General features: G+C 38.8%; 1 protein-coding gene across 4 annotated transcripts in view; it reads left to right on the plus strand.

Annotated features, from left to right (window-relative positions):
* ARHGEF3 (Rho guanine nucleotide exchange factor 3) overlaps positions 1–15,119 on the plus strand; it is a 312,784-nt gene that overhangs the window by 226,971 nt on the left and 70,694 nt on the right. For 2 of the 4 annotated variants that reach the window (XM_073351504.2, XM_073351507.2), the window contains exon 1: positions 7,973–8,226. The exons of the other annotated variants lie outside the window; for them this stretch is intronic. In XM_073351504.2, coding sequence (XP_073207605.1) covers positions 8,131–8,226 — 96 coding nt within the window. In that variant the 5' untranslated portion in view covers positions 7,973–8,130. Of the gene's footprint in view, positions 1–7,972; positions 8,227–15,119 lie in introns of those variants that run through there. 4 annotated transcript variants of the gene reach the window in all.

The following is a 15,119-nucleotide window of genomic DNA, read 5'->3' on the forward strand; positions in this document are numbered from 1 at the left end:
ATAATGCAGCTTTGTAACTGTTTCTATATAGTCTACCTTTTAATAGCTTTGTGCTTAGTCGCTTGGAATTCATACCGTATGAATACCTTCACAGTAACATATATGTTTTGGTTATTTTTCTCCTATAAGTTAGGAACATGAAAGAAAAAACAAAATAAAAAACACCACCACCCTACTAGATATTTTCTCTCAGACTCTAATCAGGAAGCTTATAGTCTAGATTTGATTGATTCTGCTCTATAAGGCAGAGGGCAGAGGAGGAAGAAACAGATCAAAGTGAAAAACTGACCCAAACTTGAATCACTTGAGAATAAAATTCATCCAGGCAAGTTAGCATTTAATTTTGTTCTGCCAGCAGCAATCCAAGAAAGATTATGAGAGAGAGAGACTGAATCTTTGCTACTAGTGCTTGGATAGTTATTATGCAACACAGCCAAAAGACAGACCAAAAACAAGTAGAGAATTGTTGATTTAGGTCTTGCTACTGTAAAATGAAATAAAGTGTCCTTTACACAGCTCCTATTGTCCTTAGACGGGTACTATTCCTAATAAAGAGAAGAATTAAGAATCAGTAATATACACAGATTTCTTTTTATTCATTTAATCTTTCAAAAATAGCTATACAAAGCAGATTTTGGATTTTAATGTGCTAAGCAGTCAGAATACCAGCATGTCAGGAAGACAGTAAATCAACTCCTGGGTGTAGATTTTCAAAATATTTCTGTTTAATCACACGTTCTGCATTTCTGCCTAAAGGCAACTGGAATGTGTTGGCAATGATCAGGTAAAAAAAAAAAAGAAAAAAAAAGACACCTTCAACACTCTATTTTCCAGTTTTCTTCCTCAGGCTGAATTCAGCTTTCACTGGTTTTTTTTTTCCTTGTCGACTGTACTTTAAAAAATAACAAAAACAAAAAACAAAAAATTGTTTGTATAGCTTGAAGATTCTCGTTCCCTTTGTGCTTTCCAGATTTAAGTATTTAGGTTCAGTTTTCAGATCTCTGTGTCATTGCTCAGTATCCTGGCTTTTTAAATGCTGTTTATTAGTACAAGATGACAAAATCATCTCTTCCTACTTGTGATGGGATGGAGAAGGTCTGGAAGCCTCCTGCTGGAGGCCACCCCTTCCCAGAAAAGAGCAGAGTAGAAGTCCTCCAGGCAGCCTAGAGTGGGTGCAGGAGAAGTAGCCAATCAGTGGCCAGAAGGGCCCCATGAAAAGGAGTAGCAGAGACAGTACAGTCAGTTGTAGCCTGGAGCTGGAAGAGGGAAGCCTGGGCTTCTGGCTGGCTGGCTGGAAGAGTAGCAGGATGGCAGGCAGCTCAGTATGGGCAAGACTGAGCCCAGGGTGGGAGCTAAGGAGGAGCTCCTGGGTAGCTAAGGGGATTAAGCAAGACCTGAGCCCGGAACCTAGCCAGATCAGGCCAGGGTACAGTGATGGGCCCTGCTAGTCTGGTTAAAGACTGAGTCCAGGGAGGGATGCCAAAAAGGACACGCTAACTGAGGGTACTATGATGGGCCCCTGTTGGACTGTTACAGGAGGGCAGTGTCTTCAGGGAGGAAGCCTTGGTGGGAAGGTAAAAATTGTATACCCTGGAAGGGGTTTGTTTGTTCCATCTACAGACAGTGTGACTCAGACGGAGGGCAGAATCGCTGAAGACTCACTGAAAGAACTATCATCCAGGGAGCACTCACAAGAGGTGGGTGCCACCTGTTGTAAAAACTGAAAGAAAAGCAGGCCCATACCTGACCGGAAAGGGGGGGGTTGCTTGGGAGAGGTGGGTGCTGACCCTATTACACTACTACATGTTTAGAACAATGTGTAATATTTTCTTTTTGCAAGTATTCTGGATTCATTTAATACTTGTGAAATTGAGTGACTGATAGCACTGGTGGGGCATGGAGCCCCACTGGGTGTTGCACTATTCTATGTCAGCCACTGTTGTCAGACCTAGCATATTCAGTGCACCTCACACACTATGTGGCCATATCTGTACAAAAGGTGGCATGCAATATATCACAGGAAAACTAGTAACTCAGTGATCATCTTGAGTCATGTATGTACAGTTAACTTACAAAGAATTATACAGATGTGCTTGAAATATCTGACTAAAATGTGTTTTAAACCAGGCATATCTGAGAAAGTTGATAAACAAGTTTTTCCAGGCAAAGGAAAGGAGCCATCATCTTAAGCCAGTTGTGGCCAAGAACAGTGGGCTATTCATCTATATCAGAGATTACATTAAAATCATTTGTATTGTAAAAAATCACAAGTGGGGGAGAAGTTATCTTGGCATTTACACCAGACAGCATGGTGTCTACACCCAGCTCAGTAAACAAACTTTATCTGGGGATACACTTTTGAAGAATATGTTTCAAAGGTTTGCTGGACTGTAAAGAGAGGCAGAGAGCACCTAAGCTAACCAGGTGCTTTGAGCTCTGTTTTGGGTCCTGGCTGACAACTGGCCAGCCATACTGGAAGAAGAGACTTTGGTGAGAAAATTTTCTTTGAACAAAAGACTAAAATCTGACTTAACAAAGAGTCTTAGAAGCATGTTTTACTTTGTTTTTAGCCATTTCTACCTTTATTCTTTCTACATGATATCACTTAAACCTATGTCCTTTTGTTAATAAACTTGTTTTACTTTTACCATAAACCAGCTCAGTGGTTTAATTGAAATGGAGGGTTTGTCAACCCCAGCTAAGTTAATAAACTGCTGTGTAATGTCTCTTTAAAAGAGAAGCTAACTTGATAAGGTTTTGTGGGCCCTACAATCAGAGGGGTTGAATATGCCAGAGAGAGACATTTTTGGTGAGAACTCAAGCCTGGAAAGGTTGTTAAGGTCCCCCTGCAAGGAGTAATCTGTCTTGTGCAATCCAGAGTGTGAACAGGCTGCTGGCATCAGAGTGCTCAGCCAAAGCAGCACAACACAGAAGCACCTAGGATTACAGGACAGACAGTGACACAGTGCCTTACTGGTCTAGGTTGAACCCCAAAGCATGTGTCACTGGCATGAGCCAAACACAACCAGTCTTTCCTACATAGCTCTGTCCAGTAACTTTATTCCTGAAGCACAGAAGCAGGGACATTTCTCTTGAGCAGAGACTTATTGTTTTAATAAATAATTTAGTACCTTTGTTTGGTCAATAAATATGGAGTAGCATAAAACCCCCAAACTCAACTTCACTTTTGGCTTAGAAAAAATGGGATTCCATGCTCCAAAAGTGTAAGATTAGGTGCACCAACCTAATGTGTGCCATCTAATCACCTTGTCTTTTTTTGGTTAAAAAATGTAAAAGTGACATGCAATATCTATGTAATTTTTTTAGAAATCATATGGGTTAGGGGTCTAAGCATATGTTTTGGGATGGCTAATCTTTCTGAAACCATTTGCTCTAGTATGTTTCAGATCTCAGTATCTTTCAGATACAGACTTAAAACTCAGGGCTTGTTTTGCCTAGATGTTAAATATCCATTGACATCATATACTGTGGTTTAGTGGGAAACTGCTCCCCACCTCAGACTTGACTTCATTCAAGTGGTTCTGTATATTAAATGGTTTGTAAGGTATTTGCAGATCTTTTAGGGTGACTGTAGTAAGGTGTATTGATTGATACATAGCACTACTCCTAGTTTCTGTGTTAAGAAATAGCAGTTTGGTATGATGACGATTTCTGTGGCACCAGAGGTGCACTCGGCACTTTACAGATGAATTAAATAGGACTGGTTCCTGCTGCAAGGATTCACAATGTAAGGTTCTGATCCTCCATAGGAATCTGTGCAGATGGAACTTCTGACTGTGTAAGCAGCTACCCACAGAGATCCCTTATAGGATAGGGGCCTAAGGAATGTTCTTAGATCACAATGATGGTATGTTATACACTTTGAGGAGCTATGTACAGTACACAATTAAAGTCAAAATCAATGTTCTTTGTGATTTTTTGGTAGCTGTGTAAATGTCAGACACATCAGCTTTTACACTCCTTGGAAATTATTTAACCTCTCTCACTTTTTAATATACTCTTTACATAGGAATAAAGTTAAATATTTTATGCAGACTATTTTATCTTCATGGCTTCATGAAATTTTGCCTGATATTATAGTTCATATAGAAGATTTCTCAAAAAGAAAACAAAAAAAACCACCTTAGTCAGCCACCTGTTGACTCATAAATGAACATTTTAGACTAGAGCACACATTAATTGATTCTGGCTTTTCCCTATATTACACATTTGTTGTTGAAATTTGTGCAAGCCATTGAGAATTGCATAGATATGGTCAACTGTGATTTGGCTGATCTCTGAAAACGGAGTCCAAATGATACTGAGGAATAGCTCTGCTGTACAAGATGGACTTCAAATTTCATTTTTAACTGCTACTCTTGACCACCTTTCAGTTTCAGTTAGTGTACAATGTAAGGGTCTCTGCAGCTCCATGAGCATTACTGAGCATATTGTATCTGTGCTCTGCATGGTTCCAAATGCTGTTCAGATATTGATATTTAATGGATTAAAACCTTGTGTGGTCTAGGTCCTAGCTATCTAAGGGTCTGCCACTGTCTTTCTGTGTACCCTCCTATTGTTTTAGGTCAGTAGTTGCATTACATAATACTCCCTAAATTCAAATGTTTGCTCTATCTCCAGTCCTCATTCTCAGTGGAGGATCTACAAGCCTGTTTCCCTTGTTGGTTCACCAGAACCCAAGTTAATTAACTTTTAGGGGATAATGTGATACTCTTCTGTTTACTCAGGCTCTTGCCCAAGGAGACTTGTGTTTAAAGGAATTAGATACAGTATTGTAGTGACATTTTGGCAGGTTTCAGTTGATTTGAAGGGTGTTTACAATGTTGCCTGGCTACTGGAAATGCCATTATTATTATTATTAGCTTACGTTGTTTTAATTGATGTGGATGTGTCCAATGGCCCCTAAACAATATGCACATACTGTTAAAAATACAAATATAAGTACATTCTTTGGGTTTGAAAAGATTCAACAAGTGAGTGAGCTAGATATTAAAAATGCATACCTTTCCTAGATCAAACAAGAGTAGATTGAGGAACATACAGACACTTTGTTGTGTCCTCCTCCTTTTTGGAAGAGAAGCAACAAGCCCATAAAATAAAATGGGCTTGTAATGTGATTGACCATTTAGTAGTAGCTTATATAATTAAATGTATGTAGGAACACAGAAAACTGAAATAGTCTCACTGGCTACCAGGTCAGTAATACCCACAAAGTTTTCCAAGCCTTTGCTGTACATCTTCTTTCTCTCTTACTGGGAATTGCTTGGAATTGTAGTATCATGATGTTGATTTGGTAGATTAAATGTATAAAATATTGTGCTATTCATAGACTATAGGTCCAGATTTCAGTTTTTATATAGAAACTTTACTATATCTGCCAGAATAGCCAAAGATCTGAGAGGTCTGAAAAATCCTCTTCTGGATTTTGACAGATAATAATTATCTAGCCTTCCATGAAAAGGCTGCTCTGAAACACTGATAGGAGTCTCCCTTTCCTGTACCAGTAGGTGTACTGCATCCCTGCTGAAATGGTCTCCTCTTGTCTCTCACGAGAGACCATTTAAACTGCAGTGCACTAATCTGATCAGTAGAGGAAAAGCAGAATCCTTGTACTAGCATATTTCCTGGAAATGTAAACCAGAGTTCATTATTTCAATCCCTGAACCAGTAGACTGTTGTCCTATATGAAACACTGCTAATGTTGTGAAACATTTTATAGGATTAGAATGCGGAGTCTTTTAGGGCAACTCCTGAAAGGCACTTTGTCTTATTGATTTAAGTGAAGCTGATTGTTAGCACACAAGCCTATAAACAAACACACAGGCATTATTTAAAATCAAGGCCTCTAAGGCCTGATACCAGATAGCACAACAGCTGCAATACTCTCTGGACTTCTGCTTCCTAGACTGGCATAAAACTACATATTTTGAGGTTATGATTTTTCTAAGGAACAAAGTGCTAACACTGTATCAACTGGTATTAGAAGAGGTGTATATCACCCAAACATGTCACTGCGGCCCAGTAAAAGCAAATTATTGAAAAGTAAAATAACACCATCATAGAGGAAAAAATCATGACCTGTAATTTGGGGAGCAAGTAACATATGGAGTCTCTTCATAAACTAAAATATTTTATAGTGTTTCATATAAAAGTACAGCTGAGGACTTTACAACTTCTACAATCTAGAATTATAAATTATTTGGGTTATAATATATCAGATTATTATTTATACAACAACTGCGTGTATGACATTTTATAGACAAAAACTGCCTGTTCTCTTCTGCAATAATCTTCTGAATAAACTACACTCGCTCTCAGGTTTCTGCACGATCTACACATTGTAGTCTGTGCCTTTTGGTTTATATTATAGATTAAGCATACTACTAGGGTGTAACCTTATCTTATGCTGATCACTCTTTCCTTTTCCTTCCAATGTTACAGATGCTTCTTTGTTAAATGAGCTAATGGCCCTCACTATATCCTGGTAGTCCTAATAGGCCCTAGCTGAATACTAGTAATTAACAACCCCAAATTCTAGGGTGACCAGATAGCAACTGTGGAAAAAACGGGATGGGGGTGGGGGGCTAATAGGTGCTATAAAAGAAAAAGTCCCAAAAAGCGGGACTGTGCCTATAAAAATGGGACATCTGGTCACCCTACCAAATTCCTACTTCTGGATGTGCATATGGTCCCTTAGCACAATGCTAAATTTCTCAGGCTAACACTATGATCATAACCTCTCCATTACTTATTATTTTTACTATTTATTGATAAAGCCCCATAGCTGTACACAGCACTCTATAGTGGGTAATATGTGCTGAACAAATACGAGTAATTCCCACAAACAGCTTACATTCTGAAGGCACAAATACCTGTTATCAAGCTTTGGAGAAAATAATTACAGTATTCGCATGTATCCCTGTAACCGTCCTTGAAAACACAGTTTCTCTAATAAAGTTATCTCCTTATTGCATTCCTCCTCCTTGTCTGAAACTGCGCTTAAGTGTTCTCTTCCTCCCACAACGTCCTACTCTCAGCGTTCTTTTTCCTTGTCTCCTTTGTCAGACAGATCCTATACTCATCTTGTAACAAGAGGGCCACTGACACTTCCTCTCTCTTTTCAGGCAATTTTCACTACCTTTGTAGTAAAGATCAAACAGAATCGCTTGGCTGCCTATACACTGAATCCTACTGTATAACAAATCAGGCAAAGGTACTTTTCCACTTCCCCAGTCTGCTACAATGGGGGGAGGGAGTTCTCTCCTAAACAACTGATGCAGAGCATAATTAGAAAGAAAACAAACCTACTCCCTGCCAAACAGGAAAAAGCAACAATGTGGACTAATAACTAAAAAAATCACATGCTGTGAGGCTATGTTATGATACTTTTTAATCCCACCCGTTCTCCTAGACTGGAATTAGTGCCCTTACCCACCACATAAAATAAATTCAGCTGACATAATCCATAGGGAATTAATAAAACTAGGATTTTATTTGGGACAATAATAAAGTTGTTAATCATTATTATGGTTACTTGCCATAAATCTGTGCATTTGATTGTTAATACTATACTGTCTGGAGGACCCAACAAATAGATACTAATTAAATTGCAAGTTATCCTGTAAGGAACAAGCTGGGATAATGTCAAGTTAAAATTCATGTTTGTGTCATTTAACGTTGATGACGCATAGCCAGCGGTGAGTAAAGGTGTAGGAGAGAAGAGGAGTAATGTTCTGCTGAAAATAGCATAATTTTCTCTAAGTGTTTTCCACTGGTAGCTAACTGTGAGTTTAAATAATTTGCTCTTTTCCACTGATTCAGCTGAGTATTTCTCCCCACTCCCCTCCCCCATCCTGGGCCAGTGGGCGGGTTTTAATTTAGTAATGAGCTGTGTTGCGTTACTCTTAACTGACACTGGGAGCTTGTCTTTTTCCTGCCTTATTCGAGACCAAGAGTTGCATAGGTTATGCTGTGCTTTCAGAAGCCTAGTGCAGAGTCTTTCAATTACTAAACTGCTGGGCGCTGTAGAGGGGAGACTCATCTTTCTTTGAATTTTGCACTCGGATAGAATCAGCTGTGACATCCGAAACTGCTGCTCCTGCAGCCACAATGGTGGCCAAGGATTACCCCTTTTACTTCGCGGTCAAGAGGGCAAATTGCTCCTTGGAAGTACAGACGGTGACCAGCCCAGCTAAAGAGACTGAGGTGCAGTCTGCTGATATGTTTTCTCTTTTTCTGTGTTCTCTCTCTTTTTCTCTGCAGCTTTTATCATCCAAACAGTCTGCATATTTGGGGAAAACTGGATTACTCTTTGAATATAAATTGCCAAGTATAGCTATTTATTTGATTTGTCTTGTGCATCCTGCACTACTCTCTAGAACGTATATTTGCAGTCTGGAGTGAGGCAAACCCTCTTTATTATCAACAGTCTTTTGTATAATAAGATTAATCTTTGCAACTAACAGTTGAGAAATTTCCTTTCCTGATATATGGCTTGTATATTCCAATGCCTAATGTCAGTTATTTTTATTTACTAAATTTAGAATTGTAGCTGATTAGATGTGGGGAGGAAATCAGGATAAGTGCATCTATATAAGTAAATGGTAAAACTTAATCTGTTAACTAGGGTTAATATTAACTGTGTCAAATTAATTAATCTGACCCTCTAATCAATGAAAAATGAATGCTTCTAAAATGAGGGATATTTTTAAATGTGGGATTAAGAAAAAAAATTGACTACATAGTTTATTATTTGCAAAGTGTTGCAAAAGGTTTGAATTTAACACAGGTAGTGTTCATTTAATATTTCAATATTTTATACTCTAGATTAATGTTTAGTCTTCTTTGTGCGCCTTTTTGTCAAAGAGAACAGTGACTTTAAGGTTTCAGAGTAACAGCCGTGTTAGTCTGTATTCGCAAAAAGAAAAGGAGTACTTGTGGCACCTTAGAGACTAACCAATTTATTAGAGCATAAGCTTTCGTGAGCTACAGCTCACTTCCTCAGATGCATATCGTGGAAACTTGAGGAAGGGGGAGAAAAACTTGTCTTTGGGACTCTTATCACTTAATATATGCATTTTCATTAGGTCTGTTTCCATAGTAATTTGAAGGCAGATTGCTAAATTGCGCATGGTTAGTATGAATGCATCAAAGATGATTGCTTCCAATAGTCAGTTAAACTGATCCAAACTGAAAGAAGTCCAGCCATGTCACCTTGTTTAAACAGTTTGTGTAGCTTAAGAGCCAATAAGAACATACTTTACTTTTACTTGTCAGTGTACTTTTATATGTGTGAGAGTATTTGACATTATTACAGTTGTGATATTTAGGGGCCTTTTAGCAAATATACACATGATAGAATAATATTTTCTATTGTGATCAAATTAACCAAGTCAAGAAACCCTGAGTACAGGAAACCCTTGCTTGTTTTTTTACATAGTGCTGGTTTAATTATTTATGGACCATGAAATCTCATAATCCCCATAGTCACCCATATTGCAAAATGTTTTGCATTAATTCAGAGCCCATTTACTAACTAATACTAAGTAAATCTATCTTAGGTTGTTTTTTTTTTTGTGGGAATGTGCAGTTTTGTATAAAGGAACAAAACTGTCAAATATTCATTTAAAATAAAAGTTGGAACCTGCTTTTTAACAGGTGGTATATATTCATTACCATAGGCAAACGTATCAAATTTCAAAGAAAGTAAAATCTCAACTGCTGTATATTCAAACAAAAGCCTAGAGCATAGGGATATATCTTTCAATAGATGTGACTAATTAAGATTATGAAATGCAATAGCTTTAATCAGGTCAATAGTCCTAGATTTATATAAACAAGAAAATGCTCCTTATACTGCCAGTCTGAAAAATGCTGTTTGCTTAGACTACAGCAGATTTGCAGCATTGTGGGGGGGAAAAATAAAGCAGCATTTGTTGAACATCCCTTTGTTGGTCCTGCTATACAATATTGAGAAAATCTGTCTCTTCCCTCCCATCCCTTCCCTCCCCAGTCATAAGGGTGGGTAAAAAAACAAAACACACATTTTGGGGAAAGCATTTACAGGAATAGACATGTAGCCCATTCCTTTAAAGTTTTTCAACATGGACAGAATTCTCTTGTTCACTAACTCTGTGGTTAAGCTCACAGCATTTACAGTGAATCTAACCAAGGCTATTGGGCGCCTTCTGCCATTATTTTATATTACTGCATTAGCAAAGCAGTTAGCTGTATGCTTAGCCTTGAAAAGCTATTGCTTGGTGTGAGTTGCTGACATGAAGCTTGTTTGTCACCCAACACTTGCATCAACTTTGCCTTCTGAACTAGAATCTGTGAAGTTAGAATAGGTTTTTTGATGCAGGTGTTCTTAAAGTCAGAATTCACATGTCCATGTAAACATTATCCCCCCTATCTGAATAACATTCTTTTAACACTTTTTGTGAACATGTAAAAAGTACCAGTAAGTGCTGTATGGCTCTGTGTGTGCATGTCTACAGTTTTGTGTATGTGTTTAAATAAGTATGTATTTTAGTGCATTGAATATATTTAAAGTCTGTATGTAATATTTTACCTGTCACTCTAATTAGTCAAAAATGTACTTACTGTATGAAGTGTAAAAGATGCATATAAAATAGCTTTTACCCTCTATGCTGTCTGCTCTAAAGATACTATCTCAAACTCATTTATGACATCCCGTCCCCCCCAAGTGTTTAAAGTAGTTTTACCCTAACAGTAAGCACTTTCCTCTTTTCATAAGTAATCATTAAGATGGTGAAACTTGTTCTTTGTGGTACGTAGCTTTTTACCTTGGAGTTACAGTATACAGAGAAAATAGCTGCTTAATATTGGCATTTTCTGGAATAAATTTAGTTTTTCTTTTGTGTTCTTAGGTTAAGTAACTTGTCCACTATCACACAGCAAGTCAGTGGCAAACAGAAGATGTAGGTGAAAAATAAAAATTTGGGGATTCTGAGGACAGTTTGTCAATTTCTATCAAGTGGAGTTGTTACAGCTGTTAAATCTCTTGTAAGGCAAACAAAATGTTAGTATGACTAAGGAATAGGATGGAGAATAATATAGAAAAAAATATATATGTTAATGGCAACCCCCCACACAGAGTGACTAGAATCGAACATTACTTCATCTACAGGAAAAATTGGATTCAGAGATTGGCAACAAGAGCAGCTAGAGAAATGGAAGAGCTTCTGTTTGTAGAAAGACTGAAAAGATTGGGTCTGTTAATTTTAAAGAGAAGATGGATATGGGAGGACATGATAAATATACAAAATGAGTAGCATAGATAAGTTAGGTCAGGCACTTCTCTCAACGCTTTCTCATAATACAAGAACAAAGGGACAGTCAATGGAACTGAAAAGCAGCTAGTTGAAAGTGTTTCCTTTTATTGGCTTTCAACACAATGTACAATTTGCTTATGGAACTCACTGCTACAAGATATCACAAAGGCCCAGAGCTTAGCAGGATTTAAAAAAAAAGTCTACATTTATATGGATAATGGGATCCTCTATAATCACAAAACAAGGATTAAGTGCGTGAGAATGAGTTTTGGAAGGAATATCAACTGACATTTTTCAGGGAATAAACTAACCTTTATTTAATAGGAATTAGGAGGAAACGTTTTCCTGTGAACAGGTTATACCATAACTGCCAACTGCAGGGTTTCCTGCACCTTTCTCTTAATCATCAGTACTGTTTATTCTCAGAGACATGATACTGGAGTAAATGGACCATTAGTCTGATCTGGCACAACTACTATCCAACATTCTTTCTGTGTTTGGTCTGCTTCCGCACAAGTTATGGAGTCTTCCCTTTCTCTGGCACAGACCAGCAAGATAATAATGAACAAAATTAAAGTATTTTTATACCCCCTAGCTGGCTTTTCCTTTCTTCTTCCTTTTCTCTGTTTGCTACTTGCTCTTCAAGAAAATAAATTGAGTGCAATCTCTAGGATCCTTTCCCCACCCTATCTGTGGAGCTGGAGTCCCATGGGGAAAGAGGAGAGCATGCCAAGGAAGTAGTAGTTTTCCCTTGTGTGCCTTCTATCCTGGTCCCATGGGCACAACAGTCTCTCCTGGTTATGGATGTGGAAGGAACCATGAGGGGAATAATTAGATGAAAAGGAAGGGGGATAACAAGTAACAACCAGTCATAACCTCAAATCCCTTTCCAGCTATGAGTAAAACTAAGAACTTTAAACTAGGTAACAGAATAAAGGCTAAGGATCCAAGAACAACTTAATTCTAATATACTTTCATAATGCTGTAATACTATGTTATATGAGCGTACACACATCAATGGAATGATCATTATTGGAGCTAAGAAAGATTCTAACTGGAAAGTATGGATGTCACTGCTCTTTCGCTTCCTATTCTGGAAGGTGATCTTAACCACAAGTAAGACAAGGGGCTGCATGGAGACCATACGCTTCAGAGCTCACAGTAGGCTCAGCGTTTAATATCACCGTTCCTGAGATTTTGATGCTACTATGGGACTCACCAAAACAAACAAACCAACACCTATTGGTCCAGTGTCTTAGTCTCTACCTTTCTGAAACAGATCCTGGTCAGAGAGAAAATACTTCCACTCTTCTGGTAGTTTGGTTTTCTGCTTATGCAAGTTCTAAAGTTGTGCTTGCTTCTTGCAAATATGAATGCTATCTCTGTTCTGGATAAAGACCTCATTCCCACTTTTATATCCAGTCAATAGTACAATAGGCTTTAGCTTCTATGTGTATGTTCATGCAGCTAGTCTCACTTTGGGATGCCGGTGTGGCTGCATGCCATCTCTGGAAGCGATCTGCTTTCCGAGTGAGATGGTATTAGGTGTCCACTTTGTCAAGGCTTGCTCTTTGATATCATGTCATTAATGAATGCTGTTGAATGTAAATCCTATTCACAGAACGGAGAAGAGAGTATCGCCTGTCTGTATGTTAATTTCACAGAGACTGCCAGCTGAAACTGTTCAAATCCTAATCAGCGATCATGCAAGATCAATGTTTTTGGGCACAACAGTGTTGGTAATTTCAATAGGTGGTAAAGGTGCTTCTCAAGAGGCACTGTCTCTTTGTGTAAATCATATCTTAACTTGGTTTTCATATACTGAAAACAAAAGCAGGGTTATAATAAACAGAATTTAAAAGAAATCTAAATGATACCAGTAAGCTATTTATATTTTCCAGTTATAGGACAGATATTCAGTTATATTTGACCTTCTGAGAAGGAGGAAGAGAGAATAAGATCTGGGACAAAGCTTTTTTGTCAGAAACGAATTTTACTGCTGCCGTTTCTTTCAAGCCATGTTGACTTCAGATTTAAGTGACAACCAAAAACTTAAGAATTGTAATTGTTGGCGGAATATATTAAGAGACTTAAACGGTAAGGATTCTTAAGAAAAATCAGCAGAAAACAAATGTTTTGGTTTTCTTTCCTATTTAGAAACAGGGAAACTGCAATATGCTACAGATTTAAAATACTGTAGTTGCTTGTTACATAATTTGGAGACAATTGACAAAATGCTCCATCAACCACGCAATCAGCATTTGCCTCTTTGTGACTGGAACTTGACCTTGGCCATATAGAGTGGTGTAGTTCAACAACAGAATCTTTAAAAGTCATTTTATTTTATGAATAAATAGTGCAGAAGGGTCAAGAATATATGTTCCTGATTATTATTATTATTATTATTATTATTCTGGGTAGAATTAGTGGGCGAAGCAAAAGTGGATGGGAATCTGGGAGGCAGTGACCATGAGTTGGTTGAGTTCAGGATCCTGACGCAGGGAAGAAAGGTAAGCAGCAGGATACGGACCCTGGACTTCAGGAAAGCAGACTTCGACTCCCTCAGGGAACGGATGGCCAGGATCCCCTGGGGGACTAACTTGAAGGGGAAAGGAGTCCAGGAGAGCTGGCTGTATTTCAAGGAATCCCTGTTGAGGTTACAGGGACAAACCATCCCGATGAGTCGAAAGAATATTAAATATGGCAGGCGACCAGCTTGGCTTAATGGTGAAATCCTAGCGGATCTTAAACATAAAAAAGAAGCTTACAAGAAGTGGAAGGTTGGACTTATGACCAGGGAAGAGTGTAAAAATATTGCTCGAGCATGTAGGAATGATATCAGGAGGGCCAAATCGCACCTGGAGCTGCAGCTAGCCAGAGATGTCAAGAGTAACAAGAAGGGTTTCTTCAGGTATGTTGGCAACAAGAAGAAAGCCAAGGAATGTGTGGGCCCCTTACTGAATGAGGGAGGCAACCTAGTGACAGAGGATGTGGAAAAAGCTAATGTACTCAATGCTTTTTTTGCCTCTGTTTTCACTAATAAGGTCAGCTCCCAGACTGCTGCGCTGGGCATCACAAAGTGGGGAAGAGATGGCCAGCCCTCTGTGGAGATAGAGGCGGTTAGGGACTATTTAGAAAAGCTGGACGTGCACAAGTCCATGGGGCCGGACGAGTTGCATCCGAGAGTGCTGAAGGAATTGGCGGCTGTGATTGCAGAGCCATTGGCCATTATCTTTGAAAACTCGTGGCGAACCGGGGAAGTCCCGGATGACTGGAAAAAGGCTAATGTAGTGCCAATCTTTAAAAAAGGGAAGAAGGAGGATCCTGGGAACTACAGGCCAGTCAGCCTCACCTCAGTCCCTGGAAAAATCATGGAGCAGGTCCTGAAAGAATCAATCCTGAAGCACTTGCATGAGAGGAAAGTGATCAGGAACAGCCAGCATGGATTCACCAAGGGAAGGTCATGCCTGACTAATCTAATCGCCTTTTATGATGAGATTACTGGTTCTGTGGATGAAGGGAAAGCAGTGGATGTATTGTTTCTTGACTTTAGCAAAGCTTTTGACACAGTCTCCCACAGTATTCTTGTCAGCAAGTTAAGGAAGTATGGGCTGGATGAATGCACTATAAGGTGGGTAGAAAGCTGGCTAGATTGTCGGGCTCAACGGGTAGTGATCAATGGCTCCATGTCTAGTTGGCAGCTGGTATCGAGTGGAGTGCCCCAAGGGTCGGTCCTGGGGCCGGTTTTGTTCAATATCTTCATAAATGATCTGGAGGATGGTGTGGATTGCACTCTCAGCAAAT

The sequence above is a fragment of the Lepidochelys kempii genome, chromosome 7, assembly GCF_965140285.1.
Source record: "Lepidochelys kempii isolate rLepKem1 chromosome 7, rLepKem1.hap1, whole genome shotgun sequence".
Lineage (NCBI taxonomy): Eukaryota > Metazoa > Chordata > Testudines > Cheloniidae > Lepidochelys > Lepidochelys kempii.